The following is a 16,584-nucleotide window of genomic DNA, read 5'->3' on the forward strand; positions in this document are numbered from 1 at the left end:
TATTTATATGTCCCTTCACCAAAAACCTCCATTGGATTCGGCATTCTTTTCTTTTTTGTAAATACTTTTACTAAGCTTTCGCGTTGTTTTTTTTTTTTAGAAGAAAACGGAAAGGCTACACATTCCATTCCATCATTATGGTTTCGGCAATTGTGAAAAGAAGAATAATAAAATAGAGGAGGGAAATACAGAACAGAAGGAACGTGCCTTGTTCGTGCGTCTTTCTCAAGGCACTGGAATCCCAGGGATGGAGTGACGGGTGGCGAGGGTCCCCGCGCGCCGCGCTATCAGAAGTGGCCGGGTATCCGCAAGCAGGGCCCAGCGCTCCCCCGGCAGCCTAGGCGGGAAGAGGGGGACAGTGAATTCCAGCCGCACATTCCCGCAGTTCTTCGCAGGAACTTCTCTCTCCCTTCTCCGCTCCCCCCCCTTGGGCACACACCAGCCTGGCCCAACTCCCACCCAGCTCTCTTTTCTCAGAACCCCGACCCACAGCGTTGACGGAACGGAGTGCCCTTCCCATTGGCCCGAGCGTCATTCCCTGAGGTGGCACTGCCCGCCTGATTGGCTGGCCACTCCCGACCCCCCGCCCACTCCTCCGCTCGGGTTGCCCGGCTCCCCGCCCCCCAGCGCCGCCCGAAGCCCCCGCCCTCGCCTCCTTCCTCAGCGCACCCGCCCGCGCGCCCAGCCCCGCTCCGCTCGGCTCGCGCGGCGACCCGGCCCGCGCGCTGGCCCCGCCCCCGGGGCGCGCGGCTCTATAAATACCGCTGCGCGGCGGGCTGGGCGAGAGCGTAGTGGAGGAGGCTCGGTTGTGAGTAGTGCCCCGAGTGCGGAGAGCCCGGGTTAGGGGAGCGCGGCGGTGGCACCGGGCTCAGTCGGATCTCCGAGGGGAGTGACTAGGAGACCCGGGTGGGCTACTTTTCTTGCGGTGTTTTTGATTTTTTTTTCCTGCCTTTGGTTCGGGTCGAGTGTCGCCCTCTGAGCAGCGATCCCCTAGCAAAACCCGGAGCGACCCTCCCGCCAATTGTTGGGCTCGGGATCGCCGGGAGCGTCGCAGTGCCCCGAGCGCGCCGGGCGCGAAGGCACAGGGAGCGGAGCCGGCCGCGCGCGGGGGCCCGGAGCTTGCCTGCGTCCCTCGCTCGCCCCAGAGGGTCCGCTCGCGCAGGGCGCAGGGCGCGCGCCATGAAGGCGGTGAGCCCGGTGCGCCCCTCGGGCCGCAAGGCGCCGTCGGGCTGCGGTGGCGGGGAGCTGGCGCTGCGCTGCCTGGCCGAGCACGGCCACAGCCTGGGCGGCTCGGCCGCCGCGGCGGCGGCGGCGGCGGCAGCGCGCTGCAAGGCGGCCGAGGCGGCGGCAGACGAGCCGGCGCTGTGCCTGCAGTGCGATATGAACGATTGCTACAGCCGCCTGCGGAGGTTGGTGCCCACCATCCCACCCAACAAGAAAGTCAGCAAAGTGGAGATCCTGCAGCACGTTATCGACTACATCCTGGACCTGCAGCTGGCGCTGGAGACGCACCCGGCTCTGCTGAGGCAGCCGCCACCGCCCGCGCCGCCGCACCACCCGGCCGGGACCTGTCCGGCCGCGCCGCCGCGGACCCCGCTCACGGCGCTCAACACCGACCCGGTGAGAGGCCGGGCGCCAGCTGGGGGCGGGCACCGCGGGGTTCCGGGGGCGCAGCGGCGGGGTGGCGGGACGCGGGCGCTCAGCCTTCTCCGGGCAGGGGCCAGCAAAGAATGACAACCCCCTCCCCCCTCTCCTCCGGGGGACCCGGGCCGCCCGCAGCCTGCTGGGTTCGGCGAGCGCGGTCCGGGAGAATGCGCAGGGCGGGACTCGGGGCTGTGCGCATCCTGGGCCGTCAAGTCCAGCCCGAGCCCGGAGGGCCCCTCGGGCTGCAGAGTGGGGTGGGGGCTTCGGCGCCCCAGCCTGGTTTCCGAGGACGAATCCGGGACCGTGACAAGTGCGTTGTTTGCGCCTGCTAACCTTTCCCTTGATGTTCGGTTGCTGTTCCAGGCCGGCGCGGTGAACAAGCAGGGCGACAGCATTCTGTGCCGCTGAGCCGCGCTGTCCAGGTGAGCGCGCATTTCCCGTCTCGGGTGGCCGGTCGCCAGAGAAGCCCGTCCCCGGGGGCTTCCGGTGCCAGGCACCGCGGTGTTCTTTGCCCCCAGCATTTCTGAGGGCAAACTCCCAAGGAAGCAGACATCCTCTCTCTCCCTGCCACCCAGTTAGTAAGTGAACCCGTACTTCGCTTTAGAACTCGGGGTTCGCTTTCGATGGAGACAGATCGGCTTTTGTCCCCGCCGCCCCCGTGTCTCTCCTGGTGACCAGTGGGCTTTTCCTACCCTCCCTACCCCCGAGGGAGGTACCCTCGTGGGCGTGGGAGCTGTCTCAACGTCTTCCCCGCGGAGTCTGGCACCCAGTGAGGGGGACGCGGGCAGGGGACCCGCAGGGGGTCTCCTCTCCGGGGTTCCTGGGGGCCCGCCGCTGCCTGCGCGGCGTCTGGCCCGGCCGCGGGCTTCGGGTGTTGTCTGACCTGGTGGTTTGTTTTGGGTTGTTGATCAAGCATGTCTTGAGTTTGGTCGGTGGCGCCAGTTAGTCTGCAGCGAGAAGGTTCACACACCCCCTCTATTCATTCCTCTTCCACAGGTGTGCGACCGCCTGAGCCCGAGCCAGGAGCACTAGAGAGGGAGGGGGAAGAGCAGAAGTTAGAGAAAAAGCCACCGGAGGAAAGGAAAAAAAACATCAACAAATCTAGAAACGTTTTCATTCGTCATTCCAAGAGAGAGGGGAGAGGAAAGAAAAATCCAACTTTCATCCTTTTTTTGCACGTTCATGAACATTCTACATACATTTTCTCTTTTGTCTCTTCATTTATAACTGCTGTGAATTGTACATTTCTGTGTTTTTTGGAGGTGCAGTTAAACTTTTAAAGCTTAAGTGTGACAGAACTGATAAATAGAAGATCAAGAGTAGATCCGACTGTAGAAGCCTACTTTGTGACCAAGGGGCTCAATTTTTGTTTTGAAGCTTTACTAATATACCAGAGCATTGTAGATATTTTTTTTTACATCTATTGTTTAAAATAGATGATTATAACGGGGCAGGGACCTTTCTTTTCCCTGCAAGAATGTTACATATTGTATAGATAACTGAGTGACATTTCATACCATGTATATATAGAGATGTTCTATAAGTGTGAGAAAGTATATGCTTTAATAGACTACTGTAATTATAAGATATTTTTAATTAAATATTTTTTGTAAATATTATGTGTGTGTTTTTTTAATCTATGGGAATATTTCTTTTGGAAAATTATTTTTTCAGCTCAATTGCAGAGCTCTTGATACCTTGAATGTCTTTTCTTTTGGCCTGGCTTTTAATTTGTTTTTGTTTTGCCCAGTATTGTAGACTCGGAAGTAACAGTTATATCTAGTGGTCTTGCATGATTGCATGAGATGTTTAATCACAAAATAAACTTGTTCTGAGTCCATTCAAATGTGTTTTCTTTAACCTAGATTGAAATCTTTGTATTTGAAGCATACATGTTGAAAATATACCTTATCAGTTTTTAAGTACAGGGTTTTATAGTGTAACATATAAAGAGTGTTTTTGTTTTTGTTTTTTAACTGAGGTCAAAATGGATTCTGAATGATTTTGCTTATGGGATGAGGAAATGCTTGGATCCTTAAGGAGTATATGAAATCTATTGTTTTATCAAAGTGAAAAAAATTGCTTATCACTCTTCATTTTACACTAAAGCTTAATGTCACTAAGTTTCATGTCTGTACAGATTATTTAAATCATAGAAATGAAAAATGTTCTCTGCTTGCTACCAAAGGACAAACTCTTGGAAATGAACACTTTCTGCTTTCCTTCCTCCAAAGAATATTAATAGCAAACAGTGGGAAAAAAATAAAAAGGCATAATGGCAGATCCTTCAAGCAGGGATAAAAGTCGATCTTCAAACATTAACTTAAGTAGACCAAAAATTCTGATGACCGCATCTAGATTATTTTTTTATAAAAATGATTTTCACTATAGCAATGTTAGTTACCGCTAAGCTACTGTCCAATCTCTTGTGATGTGTAACTTTTACATGTGAATATTAAAGTAGATTTATCTGTCTTGTACTGTGATTTCTGGTCTCATTTCTTTAAAACCTTATACTTATTTTTTATGACTCTTTATTCTCCTTAAGGAACGTAATGTTTTCTAGGTTAGATAGGACTGTCAGGGTTTGTGAACATTATGCATTTAATGTGATGGGTACTTTACACACAAGTTCGGTGGAATTTTTAGAGTGAAAGAGAATTAAGTAGGATTTAATTGGGTGCTTTGTAAATAGTCAACTGTGTGTAAATCTGTTTGATTTTTTAAAAGAAAGGATTTGTTTCAGATTATACAAGAATAAAAGTATTATAAACCCAAGGGACTTTTTATCAGGTCCAATTCAAATATTTATATGAATATGAAATACCATGGTCCCTAGTAGTTGAAGTGGCAATGTCTAAACAGAAATGAACAAAATTATTGCTAATAGGTTAAAGTCAATCAAAAGGTTTAAAAATCTTCTTATTTCCAGCATGTTATCCCCTCAGCTCTGATATTTTACTGGTCTTGGGTATTTTTAGAATTTGGTGTATTTGATGTTGAACCTTATAAAGTCAAAGGACTGCTTGTTTAGATGAGGTTTATTTTTATTTTTTTATATTATTCATTCTTGTCACACATCAAGAAGAAAACACTAGAACACTGATGGAATTCCAAATCTGAAGAATTCTAACGATTGCATTCTTTGTTATTAAAAAGGGCACAATTCTTCCTTTTTATTTGGCAGTTTAATTTCAGTAGGAAGCATGTCACATGTGCGCTGTTGGTTAGAATTATGCATCTGTCATGCCTGACTGCTGAACCTTACCTAAGCCTTTAGACACGGTTTAAAACTTACACTGATGGACTATGAACTTCAAAACAAAATGGATATTTTTGGTTTTTGGAGATAGATGTTGCTCCTTAGTTAAATTTATATTTTGGGCATGAAAAACTGGTCAAAGAAAAGTGTTTTCATTTTTGTGTTTGCTTCTTGTGCACATGTATCTGCCTGGGCACACACATGTGGAGACTTGGGTACATGCAGGAAAACGCTGCCACCCTGAGCTCTCTGAACCTCAGAAAGTTGGCATTTTCCTGTTGCCCACTGAAGCAGCATTTGATGTCTCTAAAGAAATAAAGTCATTGTTTATTTAAAAAAATTATATGCACTTGTACAAGATGTTACATTCCAAAAAAATGTTGGCTGTGTCCTAACCAAGCAACCAGATAAGAAAAATATTTTGAGTCTTTTTTCTAGGTAGTTCTAATTATTCAGATGTTTAGTTTAGCAAAGGAAAATATCCTGACTTCTCGTTTAATTTGTAGTAGACTTTTCATTGTATAGGCACAACCAAAGAGTAAGACTCATTTAAAACCCTCAAAGGAAAAAAAGTATCCCACACAGTGGATGTTGTTTCTAAGGTTGTTATAAAATGCTAACACCTCAGACATCTCATGTTAAAGGAAGAGGAAAAAAAAAAACAAACCTTTTAATTTCAAATAACTAATATACTTTGAAATTGTGTAAATCTTACTCAAGTTTATTGTCAAGCTTTAACTGCATTTTTAGAACTTTTTAAAATTTTGACCCCACAAATCTAATGTATTAGATGACTTATATAACAATAAATCTTCCCTGAGCAAAAGGTTCTGAAGTTTGTGGTTTTTAATTGACTTTTACTGAGTTATGCAATTTTTCATTATCAAGAATGGGTCTCTTGATGGATCACCTCAATTATTTACAGTGTTTCTTACCATGTGATGAAAAATGGCGATATGAATGGAAAGAAAATCTAGTTTGAATACTGGGGAAAGCTTTTCTACTCTTTAGTGCCTGCTAGGGTAGGAAGCAATATTCTTAAAGAAGGAAGCAGGATGATGTCCAGGGAAAACTAGATTTAAAAAAAAAAATTAAATAATGCAGACAGAAAGAAATTATTCACAGTAGTACAGGGCCAAGTAAGACTGGCTCTGCCTTTCTAGCCGGGGCACTTTAATTATATATATGTTAATCAGCTCAGATAGCCCCTGGGTCTCAACAGGGCCAAACACCAAACTCTCTAGGCTTATGAAGAAGGAAAACTTTCCTGCTTCTGCTTTGCAAGTCTGGAAAATTAATTTACGCCTCAGAATGAATATGGCTGCTCTTAGTAGGTATTCTTCAGACCTAGATGATGTCTTTCAATTACAGCCCATGACATTTTGCTAAAATGTGACTTATATTAATTAGAACTATTGCCCAAAAGGTTTTAGAATTGTAACTTTACTTACAGTTCTACCCTGAGTACTGATTCAATCAATGCTTTAAAAGATACAGAAACTCCCCCCAAAAGGGAATTAATTTGTTCAAGGGAGACGACCTGCAGTCATATATACTTAATTGAAAATGCTCTCAAAATTTTCAATGCATTTTTAAAAGTACATATTGCATTCAAGAGCCTCTTTCATACTTATTCGTATCCTGGTTCCTTGTAAAAAGTTTCACTAAGTGCTAAAATTTAAGTCTGAACCACATTGCCGAAGGTTTTCTTCTATACTCGCCAAAGCAAAGCAAAGTCAGTAGTAGGCTGCTGAAGCTAGTTTCTATGCTCGCCAAAGCAAAGCAAGTCAGTAGTAGGCTGCAGAAGTCTTCACAGCAAAATCACATATGGGCTATGGAAAGGGAACTGTAAAAACTGAAGGTAATTTAAAAAGCCTGTCTAAGTCCACAACAAAGTAAACACATCCATTTCTGGGGAAAGAAGAACAAAATGTGTTACCTATATTCCACTGGCTAAAATATAACTAAAGAGACATTGACCTTAAGATGTTTAAATAAGAGACCCAAAACAAATTTCTACATGAATCCACTGCTATCTGAAATTTTTTCCAATAAGAAATCTCATACTTTAGAGAAGAATTTTCTAAGAGATTATATAAGTATTGGCAAAATAAGCAAATTCCTGGTGAAACAAGACACCGTTATCTGCTTTTAATTACAGTTTCTCAATTCTATATGAAATGCTAATCAGTACTTTTGGCATGCATATAAAAGTCAAATTTTTAAATTTTATCTTTTATTCCAAAGTTTAATTTCCAAAGGAAAGTATTACAGTTCTATAGATCTTCATGCAAATTCATAACATGTTTCTTAAATATTTATTTAAGTATTTTAAATATTCCTTAAATATTTTAACCATTTTCTTAAATATTTACTACTTCTTTCATAAGCTTTAGCAGTCAGTTGAGAGACTATAGTTGCGTTTGAGTGTGTGTCTCTAAAAATAGTCAACATACAGAAAAATATCTTTCAAAGGAATTTCACTGCCTATATAAGTAAATTATATTAACTTTCCTCCATTTTCTCTCCAGTTTTTCATCCCTAAGATTGGGAATTTCCATAAAGATGCACCTTCCATTTTTTTGCACTGCAATAAGCAAGCATGTTATGTTTAAGCATAAGGCAGGGTAGGAAATAAAGTGCAGGTAAATCAATTGTTATGTTTATATCATATCCTAGAATTAATTGGGTTTTAACCTGACAAGAAATCTCAAAAAAAAAAAAAAAAAAAAGAAAGAAAGAAAGAGACAAAAGGGGGAAGTACTTATTTGTATGTCAAACCTCAGAGAAAGCCCAGGAAACAGGCATAAACTTACAGACTAAAATTTTATGCTTTCCTTCAGCAATAATTCTTGGAAACACTTTTAATATATGTTGAACCCGAGTCCAGGGCTGTAGTTAAAGCAAAATAGGCTCCTTAAAGTAGAACACTATGATTTTTCTTTCTGTATCCTGCAGTGTCTAACCAAAGCCTTGTAAGATATTAGTTAAACTAAATCAAGAATTCCTGCTTAAGACAGTTTCTTCCCAGAGCACTCAGTTACTCCTTCGCCCTTTCATCTGCATTGAATTGCAACTGAGCTTCAAACCAGTATCTCTAACTGCCTTCTGGTCCTCTCCACCTCTGAAAAGCAGTAGATTGGAAATAGGATTTGATGGTCTCCCACAAAACTACTACTCTTTCTGGATTCTCACCTTGGCTAATGACACCCGTCCTTGCTGAGGTCAGAAACCTGGGAATTCAGCTTGACTGTCTCTTGCTCCATCGTACTCAACAGAGCACAAAAATTACTGCTGAAATTTTCTGAGATCTTCCCAGGTTCCAGCATCACTGCTACTCTATCAGTCTGTGCCCTGTCCACCTCACATCTGGACTCGAGGTGGGCTCCTAATCTAGTCTCCTCGCGTCATCGTTAGCCCTCTTTTCTACCTTCCACGTGAATCTAACTGCATGAATCCTCGACCATCACCCTCTGCTCACACAGAGAAGTCCAGTTCCTTGGACCAGCATATAAGGCCTCTGTGACCTGGACCTATGGGTCCTTCAAGAGTAGTTTGCCACCAGTCCTTTCTCTCCCCCACTTCTGGCTGTCTTCTTAGCATGCATTTTATGCTAAGATCTTGTCCTGTGTGTGCTAGACAGCAATGCATGCTTTGACAGAGTGTGATTGTCTTGACAGAGCGTGATTGATTTCCAGAGAGTTAAGAAGGGAGCAGCCTCAGGGAGGGCACACGTGGGCTGTGGAGCAACAGGGGTGGGGCAGGGGGCACCTGTCTGGACAGCCAAACCAGCTAAGTCAGCCTTGCCCACCTGTGGGTAAGAGCTAACCTATCCACATCCAAAGTGGCATGCTCTTTCATGCTCCCTTCCTTTGCATATGGTGTTACCCCTGCCTGGATCGCTGGACTCCCGCTCCCAGTCTTAGCTGTTCTTAAACTCCTACCTAACCATCCTTCAAGACTCAACTGTTAACACTTGGGCAAAAATTATCTGATGTCTGTGCTCCTTACCCCCAAAACAGCCTCCATCCCCGCCATGTTACAGTATAATTATTTTCACATGTCTGTGTTCCTGGTAGATCCCTGACTCTCCAAGGATTCCAGACCACAAGTACTAGAAGAACATTCCTGTAACTCTCTGTGCCAGCAAATCTAGCAAATTCTTTGCAGCTCAAAATTGCAGCTGAGAGATTTTCATTATCTTTAAAAGCCTTTGTCTGCCTTAAACATGGAAAACAGATAAGCCATGTGTTCTTGAGAATGAGGGAGTGTGGTCAGCCTCTGGTAGAGAGTTGGAAGGAGAAACTGAGAAGGGGAGAAGAGGGGCAGAGCCGATCCTGCATTCCCAGGAGAGAGAGAAACATCCCTGACCCACGGTAGGTAAATAAACAAAGATGCGTCAATGCCTGAGACGAAAATGTGGGCAAGACGGGATGACTACCACTGACGCAGGATGTGATGGTGATGAGTGCATGCGGCAGGCAGGGGGAACTTGGGGAAAATTGCATGGTCGGGTCTCTGCGTGTGTGTCTTAGGGCTCTGTTCTCATGCATTGATGAAGTGACGTGGGATAGGTCAGCCACAATAAATGCAGTGAATCCCCATGAGTCAGTCCTGAAAGGACAAGCTTGATGCACGAATGAAAGCCTTTTACAGATAGAAGGTCTCATTACCCCACCATGATCTGGGGCCCTAGAAGTGGAATCGTGTAATTACAAACCTGGAATAAGTCTTGTAACATTCCTCTCATTTCCTAGTGAGGGAAGCAGAAGGTCAAAAGGTGAAGCGATAGAGTCAGGTCTAGAACCTGGTTTCTCTGTCTCTAAACCACAGCCACAAAACTCAGTATGAATGGATTCCACTCCAGTTTGCTCTTGGGTGGTTTATCTTGCTCTGTGTCCTAATCTACAACTTGCTTCAAGTTCTTTCCTAACAAGGTGGGGTCAAATCTTAAGCAAATAATTATTAAGTGCTGGGCCGATCTGGCGGCCTTTTGAAAAAGAGAACAGAGTGAAAGTATTTTTATAACAAGGATCAAGATTTGCAAAGCTCTTTGACAAATGAGCAAAGGTAATTCAATGGAGAAAGGATAGTTTGTTCAACAAATGGTACTGGCACAATTGGATGTCCGCAATTAACTTAGACGCAGACCTTATGCTTTTCACAAAGATTATCTCAAAATGAATCATAGACCTAAAGGTAAAGTGAAAAACTATGAAAATTCTAGAAGAAAATGTAGGAGAAAAAAATCTAAGTGATCTTGGTCTGGTGATGAATTTTTAAACGTAACACCAAAAGCGTGATTCATGAAAGAATTTCAACCTATGTTGTCCCCCATAATGATATCACCACATCTGTGTGTGCAGACTCACCCTTCAGTCTACGGAAACAGTGTGCTGTGGGGAAGAGGAACGCACAGTCAGGTCAAGCCAAAAGACTTGGGTTCTAGTCAAAGCTCTGCAACTCATTAGCTGTGGTGCCCTCAGACAAGTGACTTTTCCACACGCCCATTGCCTCATCTGTAAAATGGGTATATAATTATAATAACCTAGCTCAGAAGCTTCTTGAAAGAAAGAAACATGTATAAAAATACTTTAAAAGACAATGATTATAATCTTGGTATATATAAAAATCATCTGGAGAGATTCTCAAATCATAGTTTCCTGAGTTCCCCCAATCTCCTTTCCCCCATCACTGAGACTGAATCACCGGGTCTGGGGTAAGGCTCAGAAGTCTGCACTGTAGGTTTTCTCTGGTGAATCTGAAGCAGGTCTCCCAGGAACCCCATTTGGAGAAACAGTCTTGCAAGCCGTAAAATGATATGGAGGTTTAAGCTAATATTGTTATGCCACACGTGGTGTGTTTCTCCTACTCTTTGACACCAATTTCCAATTTTCCAGGTTCTCCAAGCAAGTAATGAGGAAAGGTTAATATAATAGCACCAGAAGTGCAATAACAGCTAGTAGGAGGAGGCAACCTGGTAACAGGGGTGCCCAGGAGGAAGCTGCTTTCCACAGGGGACTGTGGAACAGGATCCCTGGGACAGGTCTCAGGTTAACACTCGGATTCTCTTGAACGTTTGCTTTCCATTCTAATCTTGCTATGCATCAAAACATTCATAAGAACCTACTTTGCTTTCGCATTCAATCATATTATTTTCTAAGGAAAAACCTAAAAGAAAGAAATTTTTCGCCTTCTTATGTGCTATTCCAAATCATTACTTTCTCTCATTACATCTATGTGACGGCCTAAAAAATGTTCGGAGAATGTGTGTCTGTGCAGGCAGCCATGAGCACGATTGCTTTAATGGTAAAGAGATTCTTCTGGCAAAGCACATTTAGAAAAAATATTTCATTTCCCCTCGTGGATTATACCCTCCTAAGGGATTGCCTATAACATGATGTAGAAAAATAGGCTGAATGGCCTTACCCCAACTGTTGTGTTTGCCTTGGAACTGTCCTAATTCATGGGTATCCAAGGTACAATTGTACCTTAATTTCATAGAATAGATTTCATCGTGGTAGAATTGTATATAATTTTTATGAATGGAAAAGCAATGAAGAATAGCTTGAATTCTTCCAAAATTGAATATTTTATAAGAGGGAAAAAATCAGTAAGTTTTTAGAATTAGATTCTGAGCTCTGTGTAGCCTCAGGCAAGTTACTTAACCTCCCTGAGCCTTATTTAAACTTTTTCTTATGATAGGACACAGTACCAGGCACATGAGCTATTCAGCACTTGTTAGTTCCTCTGCTGGAATCATTCTTGTCCCTATGCATCTTATTGCTTCAAGGAGGTAGGTTTTCAGCAAGTCACGTGCTTGCTGCACAGGCACAGGAGTGGTTAGAGTGCTTGCCCTATTCCACTATGAAAATGAGGTTATGGAGAATGGAGGAGCAGGACATGTGTGTGTGTGTGTTCGCTCCATATGGAGGACAAAGATTTCAGAAATGCACAAACACTTCAGGGGAAACAGATTTGAAGCCTTCTCAGTGCAGAAGCTATTTTCTGTTTCATTTATTTCTCTCCAGAATAACCCTGAAGTTCTCCACACACCAAAGACATAAATGACGTAAATGTTGATGAAAGAAGAAGGATTTGAGGGAAGACAAGCGTCAGGAGCAAGAAAGAACTGCAGCAGCCAGAAGGCAGAAGGAAATAGGTGATGGGTTACAGGAAATTAAAAGGGGGCCTTATATCTGTTGATTTTGCTGTTAACATGGTCAGGCAGAGTGCTTGTTTGCTTTTTGATCTATTTTCTGATACATAGCTAAGTGCTACAGAACTGAGAGAGATGCTGAGGATGGAAATGGAGGGGAGAACTCTGCACATGAACTCTCATATTCAGGGCAGAGTCATCTGGCTGCCCTCATCCTATTCTCCTGGTAGAGAAACAATGTTGAAAACCAAAAATCTGCTACCAGAGTGGTACACAGTATATCAGGTGGTAATCAAGAGTCAGGTTAAGGTTGAAAACAGCATAAAATTTGTCTATTTCTTCGTGGCTTAAAAAAGTGTGCCTTTTATAATTTGCACTTATAATTTCTGATAGCGATGCTTTCCTTATGAAACTAAAGCTGACATTAATTCAACAGGGTAGAGATAACGGTATTTGGGAGTTCATGGTGTCCACTGCAGTACTTCAGTGAATCAGAAAATAATAGAAATTCCTTCATTTTACTGAAAATGAAACTAAGGCTGTGACATTTTAAAATGTGCCTTTTGTCAGATGACTTAAGATTGGGACAGAGCTGCCAGCAAAACTCGGACTTCCAAATTTCAGTCTAGGAGACTTTATTAAGTTCTCCATATAGTAGAATCATTTATTTTATCAGGTGGTTCTTTTTTTTTTTTTTTTTTTAGCATTTATTGTAGGAGTCGTTTCTTTTTAAAAATTCCTATTTGTTCTGATGCATATATTTCTTTTCTCTTACAGATCATTTTCCTCATAAAAATTCTGTAAACACAGTCATTCTTTTTGTATTTGTAATTCGAGGACCGGCTGGAGTTATTCCTGAGAGGGCTATGTTCCTAAGAGAACAAAACTATTTTTTTGAAACTCTAGAGGACTGCTCTGGAAAGAGAAATGTGTCTTTTCATCTAGAGTTATTTTGAGGTAAAAGACCTTGTGATCACTCTGGACTATATTATTCTACAAGGAGACTCCAAGGAAACCTACAAAAGCCCCAGAAGTCCTTAATGATCTACAGGCACTAGAGACCCTATCAATTTGTTTGTCAATTTGCAGTTCTAATTTCATGGCATGTGAAACACCAGTAAAAAAAATAATCTCCTGCCTCAATATTTTAGAGAATACAAAGAAATACATAATCACTGTAGACCCGTGAGCTCTTGCCAAGTCTGGTTTTTATTATTGTACATATGAAGAGAATCCTCTGTTTGCCAGAATCTATAAAGGGGCTGATTAACTCAGCTCTGTAGTAATTGTTTAATATTAAATCAGTACAAAATTTTAGGGCATGTTTCTCAGAAACCCTTCACCTAGTATCAGGTGTGTGTCTAAACAGTAGAGTGTCTGTTAATTTCAAAGTTGTTAAAAAAGATAATGTGCATTTTCCCAAGTCTTAATAGAATCTCTTTACAATTTAAGTGCTCTGACTTGTCGATGGAGTAAAAAAGAATTTTCAATTCTTTCTAGAAATCAAAAATGTGCTCCAAATAAACAGAGGGTTCAACTTTTAGAGGCAACATCTTTTAGATTGCTAATGTAGTTTGATGCTTTCTTGGTAGGCTGAAACGATTCTAAAATGTTTTTAATAAAAAAAAATCAGGAGTGAACGTAATTACTTAAATCCAGGCCAAATAAAAAAGACTATCACAAATCTCATAAGCATTGTAATATCATTTCAAGGTTTATTTTAAAAATAAGGTTGCATTTTGTTCACTGTTCCTCCCCTGCCAAAAGACACAGAATTTCTTTGTGAAGCCGTGTTTGGGGTCTGCACCCTAATATTACCTTTTCAGGAAACTGGATCATAAAGGGGTCTATTGGGTGATTCTCGGGATGGAATCCCAGTACTCTGCAGGGTCAGGTTCAGGTTTGTGTTTTCAACCCAAGAGCTTCAGTTCTCTTCTCTATCTATCCTACCTCCCCTCGGCCTCCCCGAATCCCCAAGGAGCTGGGGCCTGTCCTTCCTAACACAAACTTTCTTTCTTCTGAAAGCAGTGGAAAATCTCAAAGAGAATCACTTCCTCCCACAACCTGAAAATTTTACCAGGTAGGGAAGAAACTGCACACGCTTTGTGAGGAGAGTCCTGCTCATTGCAGAGAAATAGCAAAAGCAATTGCAAGACAGCAAACACAGACAGGCAGCCTCTTCACCTCACACTCCACAACTATTCCTCTTGTGCTCGGCCCTAACTTGGCTGACACTGCCATTGCAGGGTTTTAGATCATTAAATAAGGTGGCACGAGGCTGCCATGGTGGGCAATCTGCCTACACTTGCCCCTCAACATCACCAAAGCTCATTAGATCCCATTAATCAAATATTTGCTTTTGCATTTAAACACACGGTTCTAGAAACACGAATTTCTGGCTCAGCTACCCCTTGCATGACGTGAGTTTTGAAAAACCAGCAAATTTTCCTGCTGACATTCCTCAGGTTACATGCTTTCCTGCTCCTACAGGCAGTGCAAGTTATCTGCTGCCCTCTTTTGAATTTTAGGATACACTGCACTCACAAATAGGGCCTGTTGCCTGAAGACAGCCTCGTCTGGGGGGCAGCTTTCACCTTCTGGCTAATCCAGCGCCTGCTGGAATAGTACTTTAACTCCCCTTTTGAGTCCTACTTTCTCTACTTGTGTTCTTCTGTGGCAAAGCAAAACCCATTTTCTAAAACAGCAAAGGAATTATAAAATATGCTATTACTTTTTCTTTTCTTTTTTCAGCTTTACTGAAGTATAATTGACGAATAAAAGTTGTATATATTTAAGATGTGCAACTTGATGTTTTGATACACGTATACATTGTGAGACGATCATCACAATTAAGCTAATTAACATTGCAGCATCTCACATCGTTATCATTTCTGTGTGTGTATGTGTATGTGTGTGTGTGTGTGTGTGTGTGTGTGTGTGTGTGTGTGTGTCTGGTGAGAACACTTAAGACTTACCCTCTTAGCAAATGTCAAATAACACAACACAGTGGCATTAACTAGAGTCACCATGCTGTACATTAGCTCTCCAGAACTTACACAGCCTACATAACTGAAATTTTGTACCCTTTGACCAACATCTGACCATTCTCCCACCCCTATCCCCCCAGCCACCCTTCTAAACTCTGCTATTGGGAGTTTTACTTCTTTAGATTCCAAATATAAGGGAAGCCATACTGGATTTCTCTTTCTGTGTCTGGCTTATTTCACTTCACATAATGTCCTCCAGCTTCATTCATATTGTCACAAGTGATAAGATGACAAGATTTCCTTCTTTTTTAAGGCTGAATAGTATTCCACGTGTATATAGACCACCTTTTCTTTATCCACTTACCTGTTGGTGGACATTTAGGTTGTTTCCATATCTTGGCTATTGTGAACAATTACTTTTCTTATCTTATCCAAATGTATCACACAGATGGTGCCCCCTCTGGGCTGATCTATGTTTTTCCTCTAAAACGCCCACACATGATTCTAGTGATGAAGATACTGAAAGGAGGAAGCATGCTGGGATACATTCTGTGAGCCCGTCCAGCAGAACGTACCCAGCCTTCCAGGACAATAGAGAGGCTGGGGTTCTCACAGGGGTGACAGGGTCACAGGGACATGGGCAACCCTTGCAGGAAGTTAAACCTGCCGCACTGGACATGACTCATTCACACAGCTTTTGCTGGGCCGTCCTCCCTACCTCTCTGCCAGCTGCTCTCTGCTGTGACAGCGTCATTCTCCAATACCCATTGGCACAAAGGCTCTTCCCCACCCCTTCTCCCCCCACAGCTTAGATGATAACATCTCCCCCCTCAACCCTCAAGTCGCCTGGTCATCTCCTGTCCTGTTTCTTTGTTCCTAACAAATATGTGAAAGAACAGGTAAGAACACGCTCCTCAAACATAAAAAGAAAGAGACTATTGCCATCTTTCCCTCAACATCATGAAAATTATCTGGTGCACAAGAAGATGGCAACAATGTAGTGCCAGGAAAACTCATGAGATGACTGCGTCTAAGAGTAAGTCCTATCAGAAAGTTAATTTCTGTTTTTTTATGGCCATCTCTTTGTCTGTCTGTCTGCCTCTCACAGGCTTCTCTGAGCACCTCCCCACCCCAATAGCCTTTTCAGACTTGATCATAAAACGTCATTCCCTGCCAGCCTGTCTCTTTGCCCTACCTAGTAGCCTCATACTGCGAATGGCTGTGCCCTGGCCATGGAGATAGGGGCGCCATCTCACCGCAGCTCGCAGTGGGAAAAAGAATGGATGGCACTGCCCTTTTCCCGGCAGAAGAAACGATGAAATTTCCTCATGGCTCAATCAGGACACTAGAAGATTAAAATGCACTAAAATACAGATGCCCTCACAAACCACTGGGCAAATGTCCCTCTGCACAACAGCTGGCTTCCTGGGTGTGTACAACCTGTGCAACTGAACAAGGCCCTGCACATAGAAGGGCCTGCGCTTAGTTTAATGCCCTGCCATCACTGCCTTGAAATTCTTCATAATTTTTTA

At 43.1% G+C, this 16,584-nt stretch overlaps 1 protein-coding gene across 1 annotated transcript; it reads left to right on the forward strand.

Moving 5' to 3' along the window:
* The first annotated feature begins 782 nt into the window (after positions 1-782).
* On the forward strand, positions 783-2,072 carry ID4 (inhibitor of DNA binding 4, HLH protein). Its single transcript, XM_045551867.1, has 2 exons — positions 783-1,620; positions 2,008-2,072. The coding sequence occupies exons 1-2, from the start codon at positions 1,180-1,182 to the stop codon at positions 2,050-2,052; spliced, it is 486 nt and encodes a 161-aa protein (XP_045407823.1). The 5' UTR covers positions 783-1,179; the 3' UTR covers positions 2,053-2,072.
* The last annotated feature ends 14,512 nt before the right edge of the window (positions 2,073-16,584 follow it).

Source organism: Lemur catta, chromosome 5 (assembly GCF_020740605.2).
Source record: "Lemur catta isolate mLemCat1 chromosome 5, mLemCat1.pri, whole genome shotgun sequence".
Classification (NCBI taxonomy): domain Eukaryota; kingdom Metazoa; phylum Chordata; class Mammalia; order Primates; family Lemuridae; genus Lemur; species Lemur catta.

Coding starts and splice junctions, on each gene's coding strand:
- ID4 (XM_045551867.1), top strand. CDS start 1,180: ATGAAGGCGGTGAGCCCGGTGCGCCCCTCGGGCCGCAAGGCGCCGTCG. Junction 1,621..2,007: donor CGGCGCTCAACACCGACCCG/GTGAGAGGCCGG, acceptor TTGCTGTTCCAG/GCCGGCGCGGTGAACAAGCA.